Here is a 26145-nt window from a genome sequence, read left to right as displayed (position 1 = left end):
ACAGCCTTATTTCATGAACAATTCTCTGCTCATGAGTGTGTACTAACACACTTAATATATGCTGATGCATATGCTAATATACTTGTACACTCATAGCCACGCCTGTCATTCAGCATGTTTTAAGACTCAATCCGAACTGTTTTAGTTTGGGGAGAAGAATAGTTGGCAGGTGCCCAGAGGTCTCCCACTTGAAGTTTCAAAGGCAAAAAGCAAACATCCCTGTGAGGAGTCAAGAGGACCCACAGGCCATCAGCGTTGCTGAAGAAAAGCTCAAGGAAGAAGCCTTGGTAAAGAGCAAAAGCTGGAGTATGGCAGACATAACCTCTTCTCTGTACACCTTCTCCTTTACAAAACCAGAGGCAGATGACATGATATCAGGCTGGCCAAAGATGTATCTGCAAGGTAACTGTGAAACCTATGGGCAATGTCCACTTCCTGGACTTGGCTGTCAGCTTCTCCTTCTTTGCTGTAGGATGCCTTCAGTAATGCCTGTGCTGGTCTGAGAAAGCCTGTGAAAATCACAAAGAGCAGCACAGAATCTGGGGTCTCTGAGACAATGTCATCCCCTGTCTGTCTGGATCTGACTATATAAATCTCTATGATTGGTTCTTAAACCTGCAGTCAAAATCTACTCCCAAACTGAGAAAATCTTCAACATCACTAACTTCTTCTATATAGTTCCTGACATTTCTTTGCATTTGAATCACCGCTAAGTAGATTTGTTTCTTTGGTAACTCTCTTGCTCATACATGGTTTGAGGCCAGAAGTCTAGGAATTGGAGAACATTTGATTTTTAAAAATTGGAGGAACCACTTCATTTTATGCTTTTGGGGGCTGGTATACAAAGAGTGTGTAACGGTTGATCAAACTTTCCTGCCTTCTCAGTGATATGTTAAGATTACATTTGTGGTGAATGAGACCAGAGAAGCAAAGCTGCCCAACAGAAAGGAAATGAAATCATAATGCCCAGTGGCTCACATCTGTCACCCCAGGACTGGGGAAGTTGAGGTGGGAGGATAGCCATGAGTTTAAGGCCAGTCTAGGTTGTCTCAAAACATAAAACAACAGAAAAAGATCCATAATCAGATTAATACTGTAGAATCTGCCTGCATTCTATGTACATGGTGTCTCTGCAGGTTCTCAATAAGCAGAAGTAGTTAAAAGTTTGAAACAAGGCACTAGAGGGCTCACATAGTTTTGAGGCAAAGCATGGCGTGCTATGCCTCCTCTATGAAAATGACTAGGTGATTTGTGACCACTGTTTTTGAAAAATGAGTGGAATTCTGACATGAACACTAATTCCCATTTTGCTATTCTAGAGTCTCTGGCGGGATGTTTAGCCAGTCACAAACAACTGCAGGGTGATTTTCCACACAGAGAATGTTCTAGAAGTACATGAATCAAAGCAAGGCATGAATCTGGGCCTATGTCTCAAGACATTGTTTCTAATTTGATTGTGTTTGTGTTGGGAGCATGTGTACCAAGGCATATGTGTGGCGGTCAGAAGACAACTATTCTCCTTCTCCCAGGGTCCTGGGCAGCAAACTTAGGTCATGAGGCTTGGCAGCAAGTACCTTTACCCACTAACCACTTCCCTGGCCCAATGTTAAGTCTTAATCATCAAAGTTTCACATTAACTTACATTGGAACATTATTTTTCTGTCACTGTGTACTAATATTTTAAATTATTTTTCATTTTGGATCTGATCAGCATTCTCAGTGACATCACTTTCAGAAATCCAATTAAGCACAAACACTTACCTGAAAAGGCAGCAGTCAAGATAAACCCTGACATTTTAATAGACTGATTAAATTATCATTTCATTTTCTAGAAAGATACATACAGAACAGAGAGGAAGCTAACATCACCATTCAAGGGATTCACAGGCTAATACAGCCATTGCTATTTGTCCAGAGATCTAACTTCAAATCAGCTCTACAGTCTGCAGATACTGCATCCATATTTACTACAGAAATGAATTATAACAATCACTATGCCCTTTGCATGTGAGTGTGGGGGGGTATACATGCACATGTGTGCATGCATATGTAGAGACCAGAGGTCAACCTCAGGTGTCATTTGCTCAGGAGCTGCTTGCCTTCACGTCACAGTATGTCACCGCACCTGAGGCTCACTGACCAGGCTAGGCCGGCTGGCCAGTAAGCCCCATGACTACCTGCCTGGCTCCTTACGTGGGTGCCGATAATCCAACTCATGGCCTCATGCTGATGCAGTAAGCACTTACCAGCTGAGCTATCTCCTAGTCCTGGAACACTACTTCAAGTGACAGTCAAGGGTCTGACGGGTCAGGGAATGAAGTTCACAGTGTCTTTAATAGTCTGATAAAAGCCACCATGGGCACACACATGCGAGAACACAAATCACAGGGGGTCAGACATTCCAGCTGGACATTTCTTTCTAATTCTGTCATTTGATAATTATTATTCAATTTCACTATAGTGCATAATGATACGTCTATCCTTATAAAAGCCATCCCTTTAGATAACACGGAAGCTAGGAAGCAGTGGGAACACAGCTTCTTATCTGTACACAGGTAGATGCTGAAATACTGTGAGTCAGGATGCTGTAGGAGGAGTTGGGTTTCACAGCAACACTTTATTACTGTATTCTAATATTTTATCACCACTTGTCAAAATATCTTATTTGAACCACAGGGGGAAAATTTTTTAAGCTCCCAAGACCTCAGACTAAACTGTTACAGATTAAACAGCTTTGGAGTTCTGGTTCTTCTAAGAGAGGTCTTAAAAAAACGTGGATATTGTTTTATTACTCATTCAGGCAGCATTCACACTCCTCAATAATATTCTAGACTATGTTATCAAAAATGGTGAGAATACTTTAAATATAAAACAAAATATATGTGTTTTGATTAAATGTTAACTTTTGATTTTTGAGAATTTTTTGAGTATTTAGATTGATTTTAAATATTCAAAAATATTGAATATTTAACTACCCTATTTAGATGTTTATTAAAAACTGCATCAAGTGAAAGAAAAAGACAAAAAAAAAAAACCATACACACACACCAGGTGAATTGTGAAATAACAGAGTCAAGTGTTTTTATGTTTTTCTTTTTCAAGACAGGCTTTCTCTGTGTAGCCCTGACTGTCCTGGAACTCACTCTGTAGACCAGGCTGGCCTTGAACTCACAGAAATCCAACTGCCTCTGCCTCCTGAGTGCTGGGATTAAAGGCATGCGCCTCCACAGCCCGACAAGTGTATTCATTTTTAAAAGCATATAACCAAGGCCACTCAAAGAAGGCATCATGGGAGACATGGGTGTGAACATGAATAGATGGTTAAGATGGCAGAGGGAATTCTGGGAAGGACCAGTACAGAAGTAAGAGGATCCGCCTGGCTCTGCCTCCTGAGTGCTGGGATTAAAGGCATATGCCACCACCACCTGGCCCACACACGTTTTAATGCAAAAAGAGAGTTATGGAGGCCCCCCAACACCACACCGACAGTTTGAGAGTGAAACAGCGCAACTGTTAGTGTTACTTCTTCTAAAAACAAGCAGCCCCTTAGAGTCGATAACCGGGCTGAACAGAGCAGCTGAAACCAGGAACGGCAAGGAGCATGAATGGGCCTCAGCGGTGTGATGGTGAGTGGAGTTCACATTTCTTCCTTTAGGAATTTCAGTTATTGCTCCAGAGGTGATTGCCAGGCGATGGGTTTATCTGTTTGAGAGTTACTTCAAAGGCAACATCAAGGTTCTGAAAAGTTCTGAGGCCACCACCAGTCCATCATCCTAACCAACCCAAAATAAACAGAATCTGGGGAGATTTTCCAAAGTCCACACTTTAATGAATACTTACTAAATTCCTAATGCAAAAGCAGGCGTCAATCTATCTTTATCATTGAAGGAGACAGGTAATGTCCCTTTGATCATTAAACTTACATTTTGCTGGAGGGCGATGAGCAGTAAACAACATGAGAATAACTAATACCTCAAGTCATAGTTTGAGGAGGCCTGGCTCTTCTGTGCAGAAACACAGACTAAGGATGAAACAAAGTGAGGGCGTCAATGAGTGATCCAGGCTGTAAGTTATCCATGTGCTTGATGTGGAACAGAGGGTCAGAGAATCCAGCAGCCTTGGAGTGTGCTGAACAGAGACAGGATGTTAGAAAATAAGACACAGTGGCTGCTGGGAGGCTGGGATGGAGCTTGCCAACTGTGTGGGATTTCATGGGCTAGGAAAATAAATTTGGATTTGGTTTTGAGTGTGTTGGATAACCACTGGACATTTCTGAGCCAAGATAGGAAAGGGAAGTTATTTACCTAGTATCCCTACTCCTTACCCTCCCACACACATTCCCTAGGTTCTGGAAACGGGCCCCAAGTACATCATGCAGAGAAAGTGAGAGCAGAGAAATTGGCAGTCGCTGCCTCTCATGGTTTGCGTCTGAAGGATGGAAGTATCCAAGACTGATCTGCTATTGCTAGGAGGTCCTGGGGATATCTGAATCAGGCCAGCAATGTGGCTGAGCAGATGAAGTCTCTTCCACCAACCTGGATTTGATCTCTGGAACTCACATGTTAGAAGAGAGAACTTACTCTGGCGAGTTGCGCTTTGGTCTCCACGTGTGTGCCATGGCAGGTATACACTCAGTCTCCATCATACAAAACAAAGTGAAAACATAATTGAAAAAGGAGTTTAAGCGGAGTTACCCTACAATGGGGTGGGGTGCTTCTCCTGGACACATAGGCTAACAAAAGCCCACTGCCAAATACAGGTTACCTCTTTTCAAATTGTGGGTAACTGGAGTCTCATAGACACCCCCACTGTAATTATCGCCTACTGTCATTGCTCTTGGCTACCCTCTAGAACTTGGTGATGAGAACTTATTGCTGAAGACACCACATACTCGAGTCACAGGAAATGGAGAAATCAAGCTGGCACTGATCTGAAAGTTTCATTCTTCCTGGCCAGCTTTCATAGTGATGGAAGATTCTCTGAATGTTACCATGGGAAAAAAAGTCATTGCCAATCTTACCCAGCTGTGAATTCTGCAAGCTATAATAATGATTGGCCTGGCAAGATATACCCGTTTGTACATTTGTGGCATCCATGTTGTGGGAGTAACTAACCAATCACTTTCTGATTGGATTTAAAGCCCATTCCATACTAATGAACTGTTGTTGATTGCATCAAAACTGATGACTGTCCAGGTCAGAGGATTTGGGAAGAATCTAATACTATCATTCTGCTAAGTGGACATACTAATAAACTGACTCCTAAGTTCTTATGTTCATACCCATGGATCAGTGCATCTCTCAATCTTCATCAGAAAATCTTTTCACAGTAGATGATGATTAATATAGAGATCCAAATGTGGTCAACATAAGAGAATAAGGTGACTGTGGAACACCCAGGTCTAAATGAGATATCTATCTAATCATATCCCCTTTCCCTCAAGGCCCAGAGACCAGCCCAGACGAGAGGGTAAGAAGATTATAGAATCCAGAAGTAGTAAATGAATGTCTATATTGAAATACTGTTTATTGGATATGACAAGGCCATGGTACATGTTAACTCACAGTGACTGTGACTATACACAAGACCTGTACAGAATGAATCCTACAAAAAGTCAAGGTAGGACTGACAAGGGAGGTGCGTGTGAAGTCCTATCCCTAACTGAGAAGCTGTTGGCAGGTGATGGATGCTGGGGGAGGTAGAGGAAGTTTTCTTCAGAGATGCAGCCCCTGAAAGGCCACCAGTGTTCCATTAGAGGCCCATGAACAATGGGCAACACTATATAGATTTAGTAGGTTTTTACAAAAGAGAGCAGCCATGAAGTTAGGAGGAAAAGTGGTAGTGGAGAGGATGGGGGGAGAGGGGAGTGACTGGAGGGGAGGAAATAGTGGGGTGGATGGGATCCAAAAACATTATGTGCATGCATGAAATAATAAAAAATAAATGAAAATGGTCAAATATATGAACTTTTCTATATGTGGGGTGGTGGTGCCTTTGTAGAAAAAGATGACCAGAATGGTAAGAATTCACTTTTGGGTCCAGGTTACAGAAGTGACAAGAGAAAATCAATAGGCATTTGGATGTATAGGCATAGCTCAGGGTCACAGCTGGGTCAGGGGCCATTGACTGGCTGCTGGGAAAGTTTACATTCTTTGAGTTTCTGTTGATGGCATCCAGAGTTAATGAGTGTGCTTGCAATGGAACCCAAGAAAAGTGTTTCAGAGAGCAAGAGATAGGAAGAATCCAAAGGCCCAGGTGAACGAGGGAGGAGGGGCTAGAGGTACAAAGGCTGCCTCAGGCCACCTCAGTGACTGAGCTGCTTCTGTGCATGCTACCAGAGGCGGAGAAGTCAGTGGGCATTTGGGAAGGAGAAGGGGGCACCGATGTGGTGGTGACGGAGCTTCTGGAGTAAGTTTTGAAAGCCACTGTGGTCATAAGACACTGAGTTCTGTACCGCAGTATTGAGCTTATAGCAAATCTTCTAGTTGAAGACCCTTCTCCATGCTTTTTAAAGATTCCAACAGAAATTCCAGTCCAAATTAAAAATAATTTCCAACTGTTCATATTAGCAAGTTGGGGAACTTAGAGCAGTGGTTCTCAACCCATGGGTTGTAACCTCTTTGGCAAACCTCTATCTCCAAAAATATTTACATTGCGATTTATAACAGTAGCAAAATTGGTTATAAAGTGGCAATGATTATGGTTGGGGGTCACCATATCATGAGGAACTGTATTAAGGGGTCACAGCATTAAGACGGTTGAGAACCACTGCTTTAGAGACTACATGATGGAAACACAATGTAATTGGTTGGGTCTTACAGCCTGATAGTTTCCTTATTGAAATAAATGAAAACATGAGTCCAATACATATCACATATATGTTTATGAAATCATAAATTACTACCTTCAGTTCAAGCCCTGAGTCACTAAGAAATCAGAGAGAGAGAATCTCTGATAGAGTAGAGACTTTGACAACCTATGACACAGTATTAAAATCTAGGAGCGCCTCAGTATCTCCTCAGACATAAGACATAGAAAGGAGAACTTGGTTCTCTGGAGGCTCTGAGCTCTCACACCAGACTCAGCTCCAAGTTAAGTACTTTGAATACACTGGGATCTATGCACGATGCTCATGGCTTAACTGTCCTTTGGAAGAATCCAGCCTACCACGCTTCTATCATACTGACTGCTGAAATGTTGCTTTATAAAAATATTATGGGCACCATTCAGTATCTCCAGGCAAACTTGAAAACAATTATTTTGTAAGCATTCCAAGGACTTTATACCTCAGAAGTCGCATAGGTAATCCAGCCTCAAACCAATGTGGTCTCAATTAAAGGCAATAAAAGACAAGATCAGGGCTCTCTTGACTTTCCCTGGAGCTCCATGCCTAGAAACCATGGGCTTCAGAATGCAGGCAGGGACAGGATAAAACCGTTCCTTATGTTTCTTTCCCAGCTTTTTGTTTTATGGAGATAGCATAAGCAAACTTCCAATCAGCCCAGTACCAGTGAAGCTGTTGGTTGGAGTGTTTGTCATATTTCAATCAAAACAGGAGCCAGCCTGTTCTCTCTGCCCAGCACTGTCTCTACAGTTTCAAGGACCAGAATTAATGAATTAGCTATTGATTAAATTCCACTCTAGCAAATCCACCAAGGCAAATAAATGAACTACCCAGGGCACATGTAGGCCATGGCCAGACATGTCTGGGGTATCGATCAGTAGTTAGTATTCTTTGGGGACACCGAAGCAGCTGATGATAAGATGACAAGTAGGGAATGTACAAGATGGGACTAGAGCTTGCTTCTAAAGGGACATTTCCTGAAACTATAATGGTCCATATGAGCTTTCTGCTTGCACATGCACCTCCATATGAGCTTTCTGCATGCACGTGCACCTCTGGGTTACACAGAATTTAGGGAATATGACAAGAATTTGCACTGCAGATGAGGTAGTCAAAATCGAGGCATACGTTAAGGTCAAAGACAAGGATGAGTTGATGCATTCCAGGCATCTAATCAAACAGGCTCATGTGAAAGCTACATGTTACCAGAGTAAAAGTTGTTCAAGTTAAATTTTGCTGACATTGCATTTTATTAAAGAATAAACATAAAAAAAACCCATTGGAAATGTATGCTTTATAAGAAGCCAAGTTATTTGCAATGTTCTAGAACTAGTAAAGTCAATCTACTGGTATTTTCCTGGGTGGATTTCACATTTGATTTTTACATATTGCTAACATAAAAGAGATTAAAAAATGCAGAAACATAATTAACAAGTATTCACTGCCAGAAGTATAACAAAATTACACAGACAGTGCTATTCACACAGGAGGCTGACTGCTCTGGTGCTGGTATGCTCGGACTGATGGCTTGGCAGCCTGTACCCACTTCTTGCAGCCTTGCCTTTGGGAACTGGTACTCTGCCACAATGGCTCATTTTAAGAAAGGAAATATTTTACATGCCAACATTTGGTTGTGAATGGTGTCTATCAGTTTGTTTTTGTTAGATCTCTGGCTGAAAGGGGAAAGAAACAAAAATAAATCGGCCAAAGGCATTGCAATAAAGAAAAATATGTTGTGTGGGGGCCTCCTGTGCTGACCAGCCTGGAGGAAGGCTGCTACAGCCGTTCTCTCCCAGATAGCACAGTGGGAAAGCCTGCACACACAGCACTATCTGAGGACTCTGGAACGGAACCATGGCAGGGACACCATGAAAAGCATTAAGTCATGAAGAATGGATGTCAGAGGATGAGTTCCTCATTCTCCTTCCCCTCCACATTTAACCCAGGGGTAGCCCCAGGGTGGAACAGGAGAACTGTGAAAGTGAAATATGAGAGGCTGGCAATCTTTTTCCATTTTTTTTTTTGACCAGAGTATGCAGAGGGGGGAAATATATATTCAGGACAAAGAGTGTGGGCCAAATTCCCACTCTGTTTTGTTCCCGTATTTTTCTTCTTGGTCCTGCCCAAAGGATGAATCAGGAAGTCCCCTGGCTGCTCTGGCCAAACGGGAATCAGAAAGACCAAGGACAGCTCATTTTTCTATTCAGAGGAACTAGAAAAAGGAGCCCTGCTGTCCAGAGAATAAACCTAGGGAAGAAGAATCTTTGCTGTTTTCTTTCTCCTCGCTGCCTACAAAGTAGCTTCTGCTGCGCTAACTGTGAAGAAACCAGAAGGCACAAGGCCCAGGAGTAAATAACATTCTAGCCAAAGGTTCAGGAGAGGAAGTGTAAGAGGCTAGAAAGTTGGAGAATCAGTTCCAAGTGGCGTGTTTCCAACTGTGTCACACACATGAGGAAACACTTCATTTTCTGAACCTTTCTACTACAAGTCCCGAGTAAGCCACGGGGAAGTATGTGCTTGCGAAGGAGGTAAAGAAGCAACACAAAACTTGAGGAAAACAAACTGGCTGCTAACTAACTGATAAAGGAACAGAAAACAATTTGCTCTATACCTAACCAGTTGTCAAACCCAGGTAAAAGAGAATGACTTCATCTTGAGAGGCTATGAACAAAGTTTTCATATAACAGCCTAATATTTAAAAATGATTCCAGGAAATAATCCCATCATTCAAAATGATCTGAATGAAATCTAGGATGGTTGTATGAACACAAGTTAATACAGACATAAGAATAAGGAAATTATGAAGGCTAGTAACAGATAATCACATGAGAAAAGGGTCAGCTTATGTCAATACACTGCAGTGTACATGTATGTAACTGGTAACAACATATCAAATGCATAAGGCAAGAATGATGTACTTGTCTTTATAATTTGACACATCTCTCACCTCAAAAAGTAGAGGTGGTCATTTATTTTTAGAGCCAAATGTGAATGGCCATGGGCTGAGAACACACAGGCTACCCCAAATTCCCTGTTCCAGTCTGGCAGTAGTTCACTGAAGTTCCAATCAGTCGACAGCCTTATAGAAAGATCACTGTAAGGTATGGCTTCTTTCCAGGAATTTCCCTTCACACATCTCAAGAAGCAATAGATACATCCACAATTACATGTAGATAATCAAATCTCTTCAGCCAATAATTGACAGAGTAACTCAGCGGGTCAATAAGTTGATAGATAATCCAAACATGGCCGTGACTCAATAGATGGTGTTCTGTGCCCTGAAACAAACCTTAGCTAATATAAGAAAATTAAAAATTGCAAACCAATGTCCCTAGAACATATGATAATTAAACTAAAAAATATGTACTAAGTATCTGAAAAAATTCTAAATATTTGTGAATTAAATCATCTCCTTGTGAATGATGTATATGTCAAGAAGGTCCAATGGTCAGTAAAAAGTATTTTGAGCAAACGAGGACGCAACATCTCACACAACGTGTGCCACCTAAATCAGGGCTCAGAGGAAAACCATAAGGCAACAGGCTCTCTACTTGACCTCATACCAACCAAGAAAGCTACTCTCTCTGAGGAAACAAAAAGGATGAGGAAAGCAGTAGAGAACAGAATTATTTGGAGTAGCGAACAGAAAATAATACTTAAGAATCAATAAAGATTCTGTCCCACTCTTTAGGCTGTAGGCTACCTCTGCCCTTGGATGATCGTTCCTTTGCTGTACATGTGGGCTGTAGGTTCCGTGAGATCCCATTTATCAGCTGTTCTAAATGCCTGAGCTGTATGGGTCCTGTTCAGAAAGTCCTTTCCTGTGGCAGTGAACTGGAGTTTACTCCCTCCTTTCTCCCTCTATTGAATTGAGGATATCAGGTCTTTCTCCCTCTATTGGATTGAGGATATCAGGTCTTAGGCTGAGGGTGGGTCTTGGTCCATTTGGAGTTGAATTTGGTGCAGGGTGAGAGATAAGGGTCTACTTTCTTTCTTCTACACGCAGCTCTCTCAATTTTGGCCAGCACCAGTTGTTGAAGACATCATCTTTTCTCCAGTGTGTCTGTTTGGCCTCTTTGTCAAAACTCACCTGGCAATGGGTTCATGTACTTTTATGTGGTTTCTTAATTCTATTTCTTTGAACCAGATGTCTGCTTTTAAGCCAAATACCATGCTTTTCTTCTTTTTCATTATTATAGCTCTGGAGTATAACTTGAAATCTGGGATGGTGATACCTCTAGCAGGTGTTTTTCATTTTTAATTGTTCAGGATTGTTTGGGTTATCCTTTTTTTTTTTTGGTTTTTCGAGACAGGGTTTCTCTGTGTAGCTTTGCGCCTTTCCTGGAACTCACTTGGTAGCCCAGGCTGGCCTCGAACTCACAGAGATCCACCTGGCTCTGCCTCCCGAGTGCTGGGATTAAAGGCGTGCGCCACCACCGCCCGGCCTGGGTTATCCTTTTTTTAAAAATTTTTCCAAAAAGAAATATAAGATTATCCTTTTCAATTCTCATGGAGAAGTGTGTTGGGATTTTGACAGGAATTGTGTTGAATCTATCAGATCGCTTTTGGTAGGATGGCCATATTCATATCCTCAACCCTACAAAGACACCACATAGTGTAGCAGGAGACTGTGGTCAGCACAGAGACCACAATTTATCAAACGGTAGGGGAAAGACCATGGAGTGCTTGGTTCTAAATGAGATCTGTGTCACTCCTCCACAGCTCTTCCCAAGGACTGTTGTGGAAGAGAGGTTGGGAAGATCCAAGAGCCAGAGGCAGTGGGTGAGTGCCTGAAGGAGTCAGTGTTCTCCAGACATGACAGAGTGGTCACACATACAAACCCACAGTGCATGTGCCAGCATGCACGGGACCTGCTCAAGCTCAAGACAGATACATTCTCAGCACGAAGAGGGAAGCATGAAGTTCTACTCCCAGCTGAGGAACTATTGGCAAAGAGAGCTGCTAGGAGAAGGAGAGTCAGTTTTCTTAAAGGGTGTGGCCTCCAGTAGGCCAACTATATTCTAGTGGATTGCTACACTATGGAATACATTGGCATGGCACAGCCTGGACACAAAGTTAGGTGGGTAGGAAAGCAAGTGAGTCCGGGAAGAGTTTGGGGAGGGAGCTGTAGCATGAATCTTAAAGAGTCTTATTAATAAAATCAAACCTGAGCTAGGTATTGTGGTCAATGCTGGAAGATCAGAGAAGCAGAACAAGCCCCAGCCACCTCACCTTGCCACTTCCTCAGCTGATCCTGTTTCCTCAGACTGGATGCCTCTGAGTCTTCATCCAGAATGAATCTCAGCTGAACTGCTGCTCAAAAACCTGAAAGCTTAACCAGCTAAAAGCTTCTAGTTTCTGGTCTTCATGCCTTACATATCTTTCTGCTTTCTGCCATCACTCCCTGGGATTAAAGGCATGAGTCACCATGCCTGGCTGTTTCCAATGTGGCCTTGAACTCACAGTGATCCAGAGGGATTTCTGCCTCTGGAATGCTAGGATTAAAGGTGTGAGTGCCACCATTTTCTGGCCTCTATATCTAGTGGCTGTTCTGTTCTTTGACCCCAGATAAGTTTATTAGGGTGCACAATATTTTGGGGAACACAATACCACTACAGGGGGTTGAATATGATCAAAATACATTGTATGAAAATCTCAAAGAACTAATAAAAACAAGAAAAATTTGAAAACTGAGAGGAATTTTTAAAAACATCAACTAAACTAAAAACCTCTGAGACTCTACCATGGAAGGAAATAAGTCAACACATACACTGTAGACAGCATTCTGCTCATAAAACTGACAAATTGTTTGAAATGGACCAACTCTTCGCCTATTCAAGGTTAAAATAAAGAAGCCCAGTTGAAAAGAAACATCTAGAAAAACTTCAAATTATTAAGAAAATTGTATTCCAAGTTAAAGGTTTTTCTCCAAGGAAAACTCCAGGCAAATGTAGGTTTCATTGGTGAATTCTACCAACATTTAAGAAATATATAAAATAATGTTTTATAAGATTTCTCTACAAAATAAAGAAAGGCATAGCTTTCAGTGCATTTTGTAGGGACAGAACCAGCATGACAGTCAAACATGGTAAAGGCATGGCTATAAAAAGAGGAACAGTAGAGCCAATTCTGTGAGGACAGGTGGAAACATCTGTAGATTACAGCTCAGCGCCTGCCAACATGTAAGAGGAGACCACACGGCAAGTAGGTCTTACCCTCTGGTAAGTAGGGCTTACCCGGAGAAAGCAGACTGGTTCATGGTTTTTAAATCAAAACATAAGTAATCATCCAAAAATGTAAAATGTGGGAAACTATGTGACATAATATTATAATATTTACAATAAATAATTATCAGAAAATGAGAAATAAAAGATAATTCTTCAACCTGATAAAAGGTTTTCTCTCTAAACTTCATAGATGTGACAAATAACCTCACTAATGGCAAAGGGCTGAAAGCATCCTTAAGTTTGTTTTGTAGATTCATGTAGAATTCAGCAATCTACAACCAAGTGCCCAAGACTCATAATAAACTTAACAAGGTTGTGGAACTGAGTTTTATTATATCAAAATCAATGGTCTTTCTACACGCCAACAACAAACAATTAAATTTTAATTTGCTTAAAGGAACATTAATAATTGCACCCTTAAAAGGAAATAATTAGGTACAAATCTAATGAAATACCTTCACTACTGTGTATTGAGCTCTATCTAGTGTTGGTGAGATAAATGTATCAAGCACATAAGCAATTTATTGTGCGTAATACTTGAAAGATTAGATACTATTGAGACACAAATTCTCTTCCAATTGACTCACAGATTCAATGCAGTCCTAATTAAAACCACGGAGACTTTTGTAGATATTAATAAACTGTTTCCAAAATCTATATGGAAAAGTAGAGTAAAAGAAAAGCCAAGACAAGCTTTAAAAATCTCAGACAGAGTCAGGCTGCATGTTTTCATAGGCTACTATGCATCTGTAACAACCAGCATTCCATGATGCTGGTGATCTGACAGAAATATTGATAAATTCAATAGAAGATTCAAAATTTTACCTCTCTGGGGCATTCTAAGTTTCTTAGTTTTCTTCATTTCTTTTCTTTGTGCATCTATGTCTTACTGCATTTTCAGAGACATTGTTTCAAAATCTCTCCCAAAGTTTCAACTCAGTGTTCATACTTCTAACATCCACAAAGTACCTTCATCTCCCATTAATTACTCCTTTTATTTTTTATTTTTTTGTCCTGGGTTTGCTTCCTTGATAAGAGGGTCTCCTTCAGATAACATGTTTTCTGCACATACACTGTTTCTGAGTCTATCAAATAATTTTAGTTATCTTGGTCCTTTTGTCCACCTTGAAGAGTGATTCACCCATCCATATAAAGCTAGCTTGGAGCTTCATAGACTTCACAGATGGCTGATCAGCACACTTTCCCATTAGATACCTGAAGGACAAACAATTATTTGTTTCTTTTGGAAGATCCCACATTCTATTTTATGGCAGCATTTTATGTTATGTGATTCATTACTTTCCGGATAAAAATTAGCCCTTTCTTCTAAGGAGGCATTTCCGATTGACTGCTTGATCTGGAGAGTACAGCTAGAGAGAGCAGTCAGAGGTTTGTGTTCAGCTTGTCCGCTCACTTCCTCACTGCTTTTGCCTCTGCTACTCTGTGAAGAGTGTTCATAATTCTTTTTTTTTTCATTTTTAAATTTATTTATTAAATTTAATTTTACATATCAGCCACGGATTCCCTTGTTCTCTCCCCTCCCACCCCCCACCCAACACCCGCCTTCCCCCCAGCCTACCCCCCATTCCCAACTCCTCCAGGGCAAAGACTCCCCCAAGGATTGAGTTCAGCCTGGTAGACTCAGTCCAGGCAGGTCCAGTCCCCTCCTCCCAGGCTGAGCCAAGTGTCCCTGTATAAGCCCCAGGTTCCAAACAGCCAACTCATGCACTGAGGACAGGACCCGGTCCCACTGTCTGGATACCTCCCAAGCAGATCAAGCTAATCAACTGTCTTATTTATCCAGAGGGCCTGATCCAGTTGGGGGCTCCTCAGCTATTGGTTCATAGTTCATGTGTTTCCTTTTGCTTGTAATTCTTAATATACACCACTAAGTTTCCCTAGAGGATAAACAACTAATCTCATGGAAGGTAGAGTGGACCACATAGGAGAAGAGAAATGTGGATACATATGCAGAAGGAAGGGACCTTGGGTATCAATCACTGTCTTTTATAGATTTTCAGCTAAGTTTATCTTTGACCTTCATTCCATATCCCTACTTCTCCATGGTCTCATGCCTCTCTATTCTCAGATTCTCTGCAGAAAAATTAGTTTGTTTTTATATCACCCTTTCTGTCTTCCAACCAATACAACTTTACCAACCATTATAAATAATTATCATTTTCTAGGTAAGTTCTGCTTCCAAAATTGTCTTCAAATCTAGCTTGTGCTAGTGTCTCCTCTCTCACTTTCTTTGTTAGTGTGGTGCACTGCTTATCTGAATGGTCCTCTATTAAATTCTTACATTTGAGAAGATGCAGTCTTACCTCCAACCATTTCCCCCTCTGGTATTATCCGTAGTAATCTTCATAAAAGAAAACTATGATGGAGACCCAGACACATTCCTTTAGTTTCTCATAAAGCTTAGAGACTACTTTTTGCTGAATGTAAATATATAATCCAAAGCACAAATCTTTAGTCATTCATCAATTTGATTTATAAAAAGATGTGATGATTTCTGTAATCTAAGAAATAAAGCTTGCCTGAAGATCAAAGGACAGAGCAAGCCACAGAGTTAAACATAGAGGTCAGGCAGTGACCTTTAATCCTAGCACTTGGGAGGCAGAGATTGGTCTGGATCTCTGTGAGTTCAAGGCCACACTGGGCTACATGAGATTAATCCAATCTCGAGCCAGGCAGTGGTGGTACACACCTTTAATCCCAACACTTGAAATCTCATGCCTTTGCTACCAGTATTTGGGAAGCACACATGCCTTGAAGCACTAGGAAGATTGAGATAGGAAGTGAAATGGCTGGGTGGAGAAAGGCATGTAAGGTGTGAGGAGACAGAATCAGAGGTATTCTGTCAGAGGATTTGTGGAGTCGGCGAGGTAAAAAGTGGCTGTGGCTTGTTCCTTTGTCTTCTGATCTTTCAGCATTTACTCCAATATCTGGCTCCTGGTTTTTATTATAAGACTATTTATGATTTGTGCAACAAGAAGTCAAGCACAGGACAAAACCCATCCCCTGAACTATAACTGACTTACAGAATGGACTCAGTGTTCTATCCCCCAAGATTCTTTCTATCCCATGTAATCCTGGCCAGATTAGGGAATTTTTCTTCTTTATATTTGTCTTGCACATTGTCAATATTGTCACATAGTTTATAAATATTTAGTTTCCACCCCCACTATTGGATGGAACTTTGCAAATTTATAATTGTATTTTGTCTTTGGAATTTATTTTTGATTCCTATTTTATTATAACCACAAATATGTTTGATTAAAAAAAATAAAGTCTTTAGTGCCCAAATAACTTGCCCATTCCACCTTCCTATAGTAAGCACCTATTCCTGGTATACACGGCAAAAATTCTACTGAAATGATTGTGTTAATTAGTACATCCAAAATTGGACAGGAATGTATTGTTTATTTGGAAACTCATTCAAGAAGATAAAATTTTTGACATGAGTAGCTAACACCTAGTTACTTTCACTTGCTAATTGCTATAATTATTATTTGATAAAGTCAATTGTCTTGTCAGGGTTTCTATTGCTGTGAAGAGACACCATGATCACAGCAACTCAGGAAAACATTTAATTGGGGCTGGCTTAAATTTTCAGAAGTTTAGTCCATTATCATCATGGCATGAAGGCAGGAAGCATGCACACAGACATGGTGCTGGAGAGATAACTAAGAGTTCTAAATCTTGATCCGCAAGCAACAGGAAGTGAATTGTATCCCATACTGGGTGTAGCTTGAGCACATGAGACCTCAATGACCACCCCCACAGTGACATACTTCCTCCAATAAGGCCATCCCTACTCCAATAAGGCCACATATCCTAATAGTGCCACTCCCTATAGGTCAAGCATTCAAACACATGAGTCTATAAGGGCATACCTATTTAAACCATCATATCAATATATCTATTTTTGTTCTGATAGCAAAACAAAACAAAACAAAAAACCATAGAAACGTCATTGTTCTGGCTGAACCTATCAGAATGGAAACACACCATGATGAATGGAATCAGTCTATGTGTGTTTGTGCACATGTATTTAGGTGAAACTTGATTCATCTTGTTAGGATCAAAGTTTGACAAGCTCGCATTTCCTTCTTTAGTCTCATTCAGTATAGAGGAATCAGCAATTACTACCTCACTTCTGTTCTGGGAAATGACATTAAGTCTTTTTCCTGTTAACACTGGATTATTATTACTGTTTTTGAGTGTTATTCCTGTGCAGAGGCCATGCTAATAGTCTCAGTATCGTTACAATTTTAATATATGTGCTGCCAAACAAGCACTTATTCTATTTTTTAGTTTATTTGTTGAGAAAGGGTCTTACTCTGTAGCCCTTGCTCTCCTAAAACTTGCTTTGCAGACCAGGCTGGCCTTGAGCAATGTCTCCAGCCCCAAATCTGAATTATTAAAGGACTCACTTTCAATCTCTGGTAATTTCTCAGCAAGGAAAGAGTAAAGAAAGGGATCCTATTAAGAACCTGATAAAATTGTTAGTAGCTATCCAAATACTATTTGCTCTATTTATTTGAGATATTTTTTAGCTTTAGGGCAATCTGAGATAGATATATCAAATATTTTCAAAGAGATTCAGTTACAAAGTAGTCATTCTAATTAAAATTAGAATTTTGCTTCACAAAAGAATTCATTAAAGGACACATTTAAATAAAGAGGCTCTCTTACATCCAAGTATCTGTTAATAAATGACTAGGCACGAGATATGGAATCAGGAAAACATGTTTCAATGTTTTTGGTATGCAGTATAGATTACCTGAGAAATATAAGAAATTTGATATGCACCCATACTTACAGCAACCTTTAAGTGAGATTTTCATGGCTAACCTGATTTCTTTGATATTTGCTTCCATTTCTTATGATCAAAGTTGTTTAGATTGACTGATAAAAAGCTAGGTACCTTGAAGTAATATCACGGATTATAGGCATTGAAATGTCACTTGGAGTATCTTCTGCAGTGCTGACTTGGGTTCCATTGCTTTTCATGCAGGCATCTTTTGTACAGACTTCCACCTGCAAAGATTAGTTTGGAAAGGAGTAAATATAATCATCTTCAAAACAGACCGACAACAGTCTGAATCCACCTTCCCCCTCTTCATATGAATCTCTTCAAGTCCGCTATAGCCTCATGGGGCTTAGTGAATATTCTCCTTTTTGATGTGAATTGAATCCAGTGGGATGAGCTCAGAACAGAATACAGAATTGGGCTCAGGACAATTGATTTAGTGATTAGCATGGTGATGTTTGGTCTCTGGTTCTGAACATTCACAAAGAGAAGGGCTTATTAATCTATTCAGAACAGTCAAAGAACGGGAGACGCTCAGGTGGTGATTCACAGGACTAATAGGTTATCCTTGCACAGTGCTCTCCAGATCTATAACCACGTGGTGTAATGATGATATCTCCTGGAAGTCTTGACACTTTGCAACAAATTGCCTAAATGCTAATGTCTAATGGGAGAAAAATGAAGCCCAGGGAAACCTCCCAATAGGGCTGAGCTATTTTATATCCATTTGTTCCAGCTGCAATAGCACTGTCCCCTTAATCACAGCAGAAATCATCACTCACCCCTTTAATTCCACCACCTAGTTAGAATAAAAACCGAGAGGGTGGAAGAACTTAGGATTGGAAATGGGGCCCATCAAACATCAGTAACCCAAAAGGAGTGTATCCAGTGGCTGGGAGGAGAACAGGTGGATACACAGGAGGTATCTGGTGGAAGAGCCACAACATGTAGCCTTTAAAGGGTAAACTCAACTCTATTTCTTTTTATTAAAAAAAAATATATGTGTATGTCTCAACATATGTATGTGTTTCATGTGTTTGCAGGTGCCCATGGAGGCCAGAAGGGGGTGCCAGATCCCTTGGAACTGGAACTAGGTGTGGTGGTGAGCCACCTGATGTGGGAGCTGGGAATGAACCTGGGTCCTCTGCAAGCACTCTTAACCACTGAGCTATCTCTCCAGTCCCTGAACTATACTTTGTCTTGTGCTAATTGACATTCAATGTCTTATACACAGAGGTAAAAGAATGCTATGTACTGATGATTCTTAAATTCTGGTGCTGTGGTTTTTAGCAAATCAGTCCTCCAATTATTTACATCATAACTTGGAGCAAGATAGATGAGATTCACACTGTACTTCAGAGACATCATTTAGTTCCCAGTACTGTTGCATCTAAACACTGAGCACATGTTTATTGTAGTGCATTAGCTGTGGTATCAAAATAGTTGTAACATTGCCCTTTGTGGTAACATTATATAGACTTAAACACTATTAGGACCCTCCACTATGATTAAGTACAAACAAGAAATAACTTTAAGGTAGATTACCTTAAAATACAATGTGACAGAATTAGTGACATAAATTTTATGCATATTGAAAGGTATCACACTTTGGTACACAGTGGAATTAACTCGAGTATCTCAACCAAATTTATTATTGTCATTTGTATACACAATATATTTCTGATGGACTCTTGACCAAATAATTTTTTAATGTCTTCCAGATGTACAATAGTAGTTCAGGTTTGTAGGGTGAGATACGCATTTCAATACATGTTTACATGTTATGTGTCTACAGCATGCAATGAACAATCAGTGTAGGGGTTGAGTTCTTCCCTCTAGCTATTGATAAAGTAGAATATTGTAGAATTAGCCACCACCACCCCCACAACCCCTGCTTAACAGCATCAGAACTCACTGCTCCTGAGTTTTGGTACCTGTTACCCAGGCTTTCTTTATTCCCAACTGTCATCATTTCTGATCTCTAGTAAAGACCATTCTGCATTCAGATCCAATGCTCTTTAGCTTGCACATATGAGGAGTTCTCAGATCTACATTTTAACAAGTCTGTAAATCAGGGGGTAGAGCAACCAGGAGACCCGAAAGATGGTTAGATGTCTGATATTTGTGTTTCTCCAAAACACTTCCTGTTGACTTTGGGAAAGCATTACGTTGTGTTCTCATTCTTCATTTTTTTTTTTTTTCTGGAGCTGAGGACCGAACCCAGCGCCTGGTACTTGCTAGGCAAGCACTCTGCCACTGAGCTAAATCCCCAACCCCGTGTTCTCATTCTTACTAATATAATGTTGCCAGTCTTCACCCTGGGTATATCTCTAGTTCCTTATGTTCTGTAACATGTGCATGAAATGTAAATATTTGGGTTTACTATAGTTACTTGAAAAGACCTTAAAAATCAAGTTTAAATTCAAGTTATGATTCCCTTTGAAAGGGTGATGTAAAAGGATTTATTCAATGAGATACCTTTGATCAGCTTTAAAATCAATTGCTATTCTATGGAAGAGATTAACCTAGAGAAATTTTGTTCATAATATTGGGCATACTTATCCAATGCTGACTTAAATGATGTTTGACTTCCTAAAAAAGGCACTAAAATTTAACATTCAAATTTCCAGCCATGCGTAAATATGCCATGTGTGATAATCCTGATCTACAAAACAAAATTCCACAGTGTAGATAGTAAGGCAAAAATTCAAATTTTGGGTTCAATTTTGACCTTCTGTCTTTGTTTCAATGACACAAGTCTGATTAAAAATATGCTTTCTCCTGGCCGCAACTGACCCAAACCATCAGTGTGAGTGAGGGCTTCCACATTACTTAAGGGACATGCAATGTGATATGACAGACCTTGTTCTATAGGCCAAGGCTGAGCAGCGCATGTGCACACAGCCTGAGTTCTCACCACCAGCCTGCACTCTGCACTTTCAGCTTTGCATCTAAATATGAATGCATGAATGTATGTATGTGTGTATATATATATATATATATATATTGTGTGTATATATATATATATTGTGTGTGTGTGTGTGTGTGTGTGTGTGTGTGTGTGTGTGTGTGAAGGCCAGAAGAGGGTATCAAGATCTCTTGGAGTTGGAGTTAAAGACATTCTCAAGACACGTGGATTGTGATATGGGTGCTAGGCTCCAACAGTGGCCCTCAGAGTAGCACAGTAAGCACTCTCAACCACTGGACCACACTTCCAGCTCCAGACTTAAGACTTTTTAAGGCAAATGATCATACTTCGTTCTCAGGGCTCAGTCTCATCATCCCACAGGGACCCAAAGAAGACCTCACAGCAAGGCCTCCATCTCTATCTGGTGCTCTTTATTCACAAGGCTGTAATTGGAATGACTTGAGGCATGGCTTTATGAATTGACCCATATGTTGTCTACTTGTATGTGTGGACTCTTCCTGAGGTGTGTGAATGCACAAGTCAGTCCACCTGTGCCGTGCTGATGTAACTCACATAGGTTGTTGGCAATGAAAACACAATCCATGAAGCTTTCTTTCTGTGTCTATTGTATCCTTTCTTTGTGTTCTGTTGTTGCTTATGGAGCCAAGCCCAAGGGTCACAGTAGGGATGGCTGGAGTATTGTAGCCAAATAAATGTGCTTCACTTTCAGATATGGAAAAACGACTTGTAACATGGGCAGGCATAGAACTCCTGGTAAAATGTTTCTGGGGTCAAATAAAATTCCCGCATTTAATGCCTTTTGGAAATTATTCGTGAAATGCTCATGAATTTTAGAAGTTGCATAGGTTATTTACATATTTACTAAATTGCACCTCTCTATAAATGCTGAGCTTCTGGAATCTTTTCTTCACCCATTTGCTCCCTTGGCCTTCTTATCCCACGTATCTGACGTTCATACAAGGTTTTCAGTTCCTCCAGGACAACACTGTATCTTACATACTTCTGGGCTCTGGTATTTCTTCTATTTTAGAGTCAGTAGACCTTGAAGAGGTCCACAGGTTTGGCTTCAGGTGGACAATGCACTTTCTGAGTTCTGTGATAAATTTGCCATGTAAGTGTCTAAATATTCTTCTAGGGAAGGAGGTGTGGACTTAGAAGATTCTCCTAGATTCCCAAGGACAAAATGTTTAAATGCAGCCATGTCACAGGCAGGCTATAGAGTGTTTGCTGCATGATGAAAAGACTGATTACTTCCATCTTTGGGTAAAATCCATTGGTATATTTTTAATTTGCCTCATTTTCTGTTTTTCTGTTGCATTCAAAGTCAGGAATGCTAGTGGAGGAGAGAATATTTGCCTTTACAAAGGGAGGCTCGACATCCAGTGAGCTATGCTACTTCCCTGAGTAAGTGGCCTAAAAAAGAACAGAGAGAAAATCTCTACATCTACAAGTTAGTTCTGATCTTCCCCCAATAAAAGGCCAAGAAAGAAGACCAACTGGGAAGACTGTGTTTTGGTGATAGTTTGATTAACTTCCTTTCACCAGTGGGCACTTTATCATCTCTCCCATCAGCACCAAGCTCCATCTTAACCAAGAACTGTTCTCCAGGGATTCAAGTCTGTGAATCCCTCATGGCAAACAGGTTTCACTGTGGTCAATTTACCCTTCCCACCAAACAAACAATAATCTGTAACCAGGACAGAGAGCTGCTACACAGAGACATCGCTCGGCATGTTTTATTTAACATATCCATGAGCTTAACCATCCAAAAAAGAAACCAAACAATGTTCTGACCTGAATGTTGTAGACAGTGAAGGGAGACAGGCCTTTCAGAATAAATGACCCCGGCACATCCATTCCAGTCTTGCAGAGCTTATTATTTACATAGACAGAAGACTCAGTGACAATGCCATTTGGGTTGGAAGGAGATGTCCAGATGACATGTACAGCTGTACTGTTGATGATGACAACCTCTGGAGGAAGCATGCCCTGAGGCTCTAGAATTAAAGAAGAAACTGAATAAGCCCCAGCTGTCTCCACCAAAGCACTTGTTAAACCAAACGCAGATTGGTACAGCGGCTCAGCAAAGGGCTCCTTGCTTATCTACTTTCCCGTGATGAAGTTAGCACAGTCTGAAGTCCTGTGCAAATTGGCTTATTACACTCTCAGTTAGAAACCATGAGAATTGTTGGCAAAATGCTTCATCTCACCAGCGTAGTGCTAATCTTCAATGCTATGTGACCAGTGGGATATAAATGATAAATTACTCACCCGTCTGCACCTCTAAACATGTATCTGTTATTTGTCGTTTTTCAACCTTTCACTTTATATCTCCTTGGGGTGGGGGGGGGAATTTGCTCCTTAAGCCAAGTAAAATAAAATAAAATTCAAATACACTGAGGCTACTGGAATGTGAAAAATCATTTGCTGTTACTAGCTTGTAACTCAAGCAATATGAAGCAATAATGCAATATTGTCATTATGTAAATGATTTTGAGTGTTGATTACCATAGGTAATGATGAAATCTAACATTAGAAAAAAATCTTGCTTAGCATTAAATTACACAATTATTCAAGCATGTCAGAAATAACTATGCAAAGGCCTATTTTTATCATAAAAACTCATCTTAACTAGTTGAAAAATCGTCCTTGTGATTCATCCTATTTTATAAACAAAAGGTGCCGACCTTTGGCACCACAGAGGAAATGGGTTCCATCCCTAAAGACTTCTGCTAATGGCCTGGAACACTTGCTTGGGAGGTAACGATATGATAATGCTTATAATGAGACCATCTAAAGCCAGAAAGATTAGAAAGACCATTCCAGACTCATTTCCGACTCAGAAGTTGATTCTCTGGCTTCCTCTCCCTCGCTAACTGGCTTAGAAACCGAGACATAGGCAATTCTTCTCTGAGGCTGAACTTCCACCCAGTGTTTTTTTGGTGACTCGGGGAGGGCTCTTCCTGAACTGGGGTGTCATTTTGAAAAGCACAATGCTATTGAGGGCTAATCTTAGAAAAAAAAAATGTTTCTGAATGTCACCTTTTATTGACGTGAACTGGCTCCCAACTAAGCGTGCCCTGAGAAGAACATGTGGAAACTGGTCTGATAGGCAGGTATTACAGTTCCATGCTGCTGTTTCAAGGGGACTGGTTTATTCATCTGTCACTTGATGACAACAAGCATGGAAACATTTTGGTTTCTGCCCCCTTTCCTTTCAGCGTTGGGAATCTTATAAAGGAGGATCAATCAATACCATAGGCATCTCTGACACCAAGACCCTTTTGGAATCCTTACTCACCCTCATCATATGTGGTCACATGCACGACTGTGCTGTTGATTCCGTGGACTCCATTGAAGACAGAGAGGAGAATCTGATACTCAGTGCTTGGAGCTAAGGCACCAAGGACATGTGAATCAACATCTGGGAAGATTTTCAAGGATTTGTTTAAGGCCCCAGAATTCCAAAACAGCGTGTAATATTCCACATCACCTTGTAGATCTTGAAGAGCTATTAACAAAAAACATAAATCACTGTAAACATGGCAGGTGGGAAACATAGAATAAATTCTCCTGTTAAATATTTCTAGAATGAGAGAGAAGCAAGCTATTAGAGATTCAGCTTTATAAAAAGGTTCTGGCTGGGCGGTGGCAGTGCACGCCTTTAATCCCAGCACTCAGGAGGCAGAACCAGGTGGATCTCTGTGAGTTCGAGGCCAGCCTGGGCTAACAAGTGAGTTCCAGGAAAGGTACAAAGCTACACAGAGAAACCTTGTTGTTGCTAGAGTTTTCCGCCTTGCCCACAGTCAGGACAAATCTTTGTCACCCGCCAGTCCCACAGCCGCTCAGACCCAACCAAGTAAACACAGAGACTTATTTTGCTTACAAACTGCATGGCCGTGGCAGGCTTCCTGCTAACTGTCCTTATCTTGCTAACTGTGCTTTTAGCTTAAATTAGTCCATTTCCATAAATCTATACCTTGCCATGTGGCTGGTGGCTTACTGGCGTCTTCACATGCTGCTGGTCATGGCGGCGGCTGCAGTGTCTCTGGTCATGGCGGCAGCTGCAGTGTCTCCTTCTGCCTTTCTGTCCTTTTATTTCTCCTCTCTGTTAGTCCCGCCTATCTTTCCTGCCTAGCCACGGCCGATCAGGTTTTATTTATTAACCAATCAGAGCAACTTGACATACAGACCATCCCCCAGCACAGCCAAGTGCAGACCATCTCAAACACCTGCACTCAGGCCCATGGTCCTAATCATCCTCTATACAGACCTGCTGGGTAACGCCACAAAGAACCCAAGAAGGGCTCCCACAGGACATACAGAACATCCCACAACACCTTGTCTCAAAAAACCAAAAAAAAAAAAAAAAAAAAAAAAAAAAGGTCAGGAATCTTCTCTGTAGTGAAACTGCTGGAGTTCAATTTTATTTTATTTTTAAACAAATTTTATTTTTTTGCTTCACTCTATAACCAGTTGAGAAGTTATATTGAGGAACATATGCTTTAGAATTTCATATATAGATATATAGATATGTGTATATATATGCTATTTATAATAACCTTTAAAGTGTCAATATAACTATTTACAAACATATGTGCAATATAAAGTAATACAGCATGGAGGACTTCCATGACTCTTTTCAAGGACCCCTTTACATTAACATCTTGGGGTTCATGCATAAACAGCACATTTTAATTTTGATTATTTTTTCCTAACTGTGATACTACTTTCCTTTATCTCTAGCAATATTTGAAAAAGATGGGTATGCCTTTGTGGTTGGGAGGCTTGATGCCAGAAGACTTGGTAATTAAGTCGGCAAACCCTGGAGATTGAAGTGTTTTTTCCTCTGATGTCACCAACCATACTCACATTTCCTCAGGATGAAGCCAGTCAAATCCAGTGAAGCCAGGTGGGCTGTCTGTGAGAACGCTCCTTTCCTCACTAGCGATGTTTTCACTGGCTTACAGGGACGTCCCTCACTAATCTGCGGCCACCCCACAGCAGGGAGGCATGGTAGATGCCAAGTTTGTGAGTTTGTGCCACTTGGTACCCCAACTAATTTAATTGTATTTTAAAAGTTAAACCTTTATGACATTAAGGAAGTGCTTCCAAACTCTTATGTGATAGACTTCCTGGGGAGACACAGCACATACAATCAATCTACTCACCCAGAAAGAGACCCACGGAGAACAAGTACTCCAGCACCAACCGTACCAAAGCCTGTTTTGGTGAACCAGTGTTCCCTTTCTCCGGGTCACTAACAGGAGTATGGGTGAGGGGTCACTGGTAAGGAGCAGGCATAACTCAAAAGTAGCTGCATTAC

General features: G+C 40.7%; 1 protein-coding gene and 1 non-coding gene across 2 annotated transcripts in view; both read right to left on the bottom strand.

Annotated features, from left to right (window-relative positions):
• Positions 1 to 26145, bottom strand: part of LOC102928770 (usherin) — a 418898-nt gene that overhangs the window by 178148 nt on the left and 214605 nt on the right. The window contains exons 24-26 of the mRNA XM_076548181.1: positions 24121 to 24330; positions 22614 to 22816; positions 18005 to 18117 (exon numbers count right to left, since the gene is read on the bottom strand). Coding sequence (XP_076404296.1) covers positions 18005 to 18117; positions 22614 to 22816; positions 24121 to 24330 — 526 coding nt within the window. The remainder of the gene's footprint in view (positions 1 to 18004; positions 18118 to 22613; positions 22817 to 24120; positions 24331 to 26145) is intronic.
• On the bottom strand, positions 17269 to 17375 carry LOC121821484 (U6 spliceosomal RNA). The gene has a single exon (XR_006062304.2). It is a non-coding gene; the product is annotated as a U6 spliceosomal RNA (small nuclear RNA).

This window comes from Peromyscus maniculatus, chromosome 11 (assembly GCF_049852395.1).
Source record: "Peromyscus maniculatus bairdii isolate BWxNUB_F1_BW_parent chromosome 11, HU_Pman_BW_mat_3.1, whole genome shotgun sequence".
NCBI lineage: Eukaryota > Metazoa > Chordata > Mammalia > Rodentia > Cricetidae > Peromyscus > Peromyscus maniculatus.
This window is presented reverse-complemented; position numbering and strand designations above follow the sequence as displayed.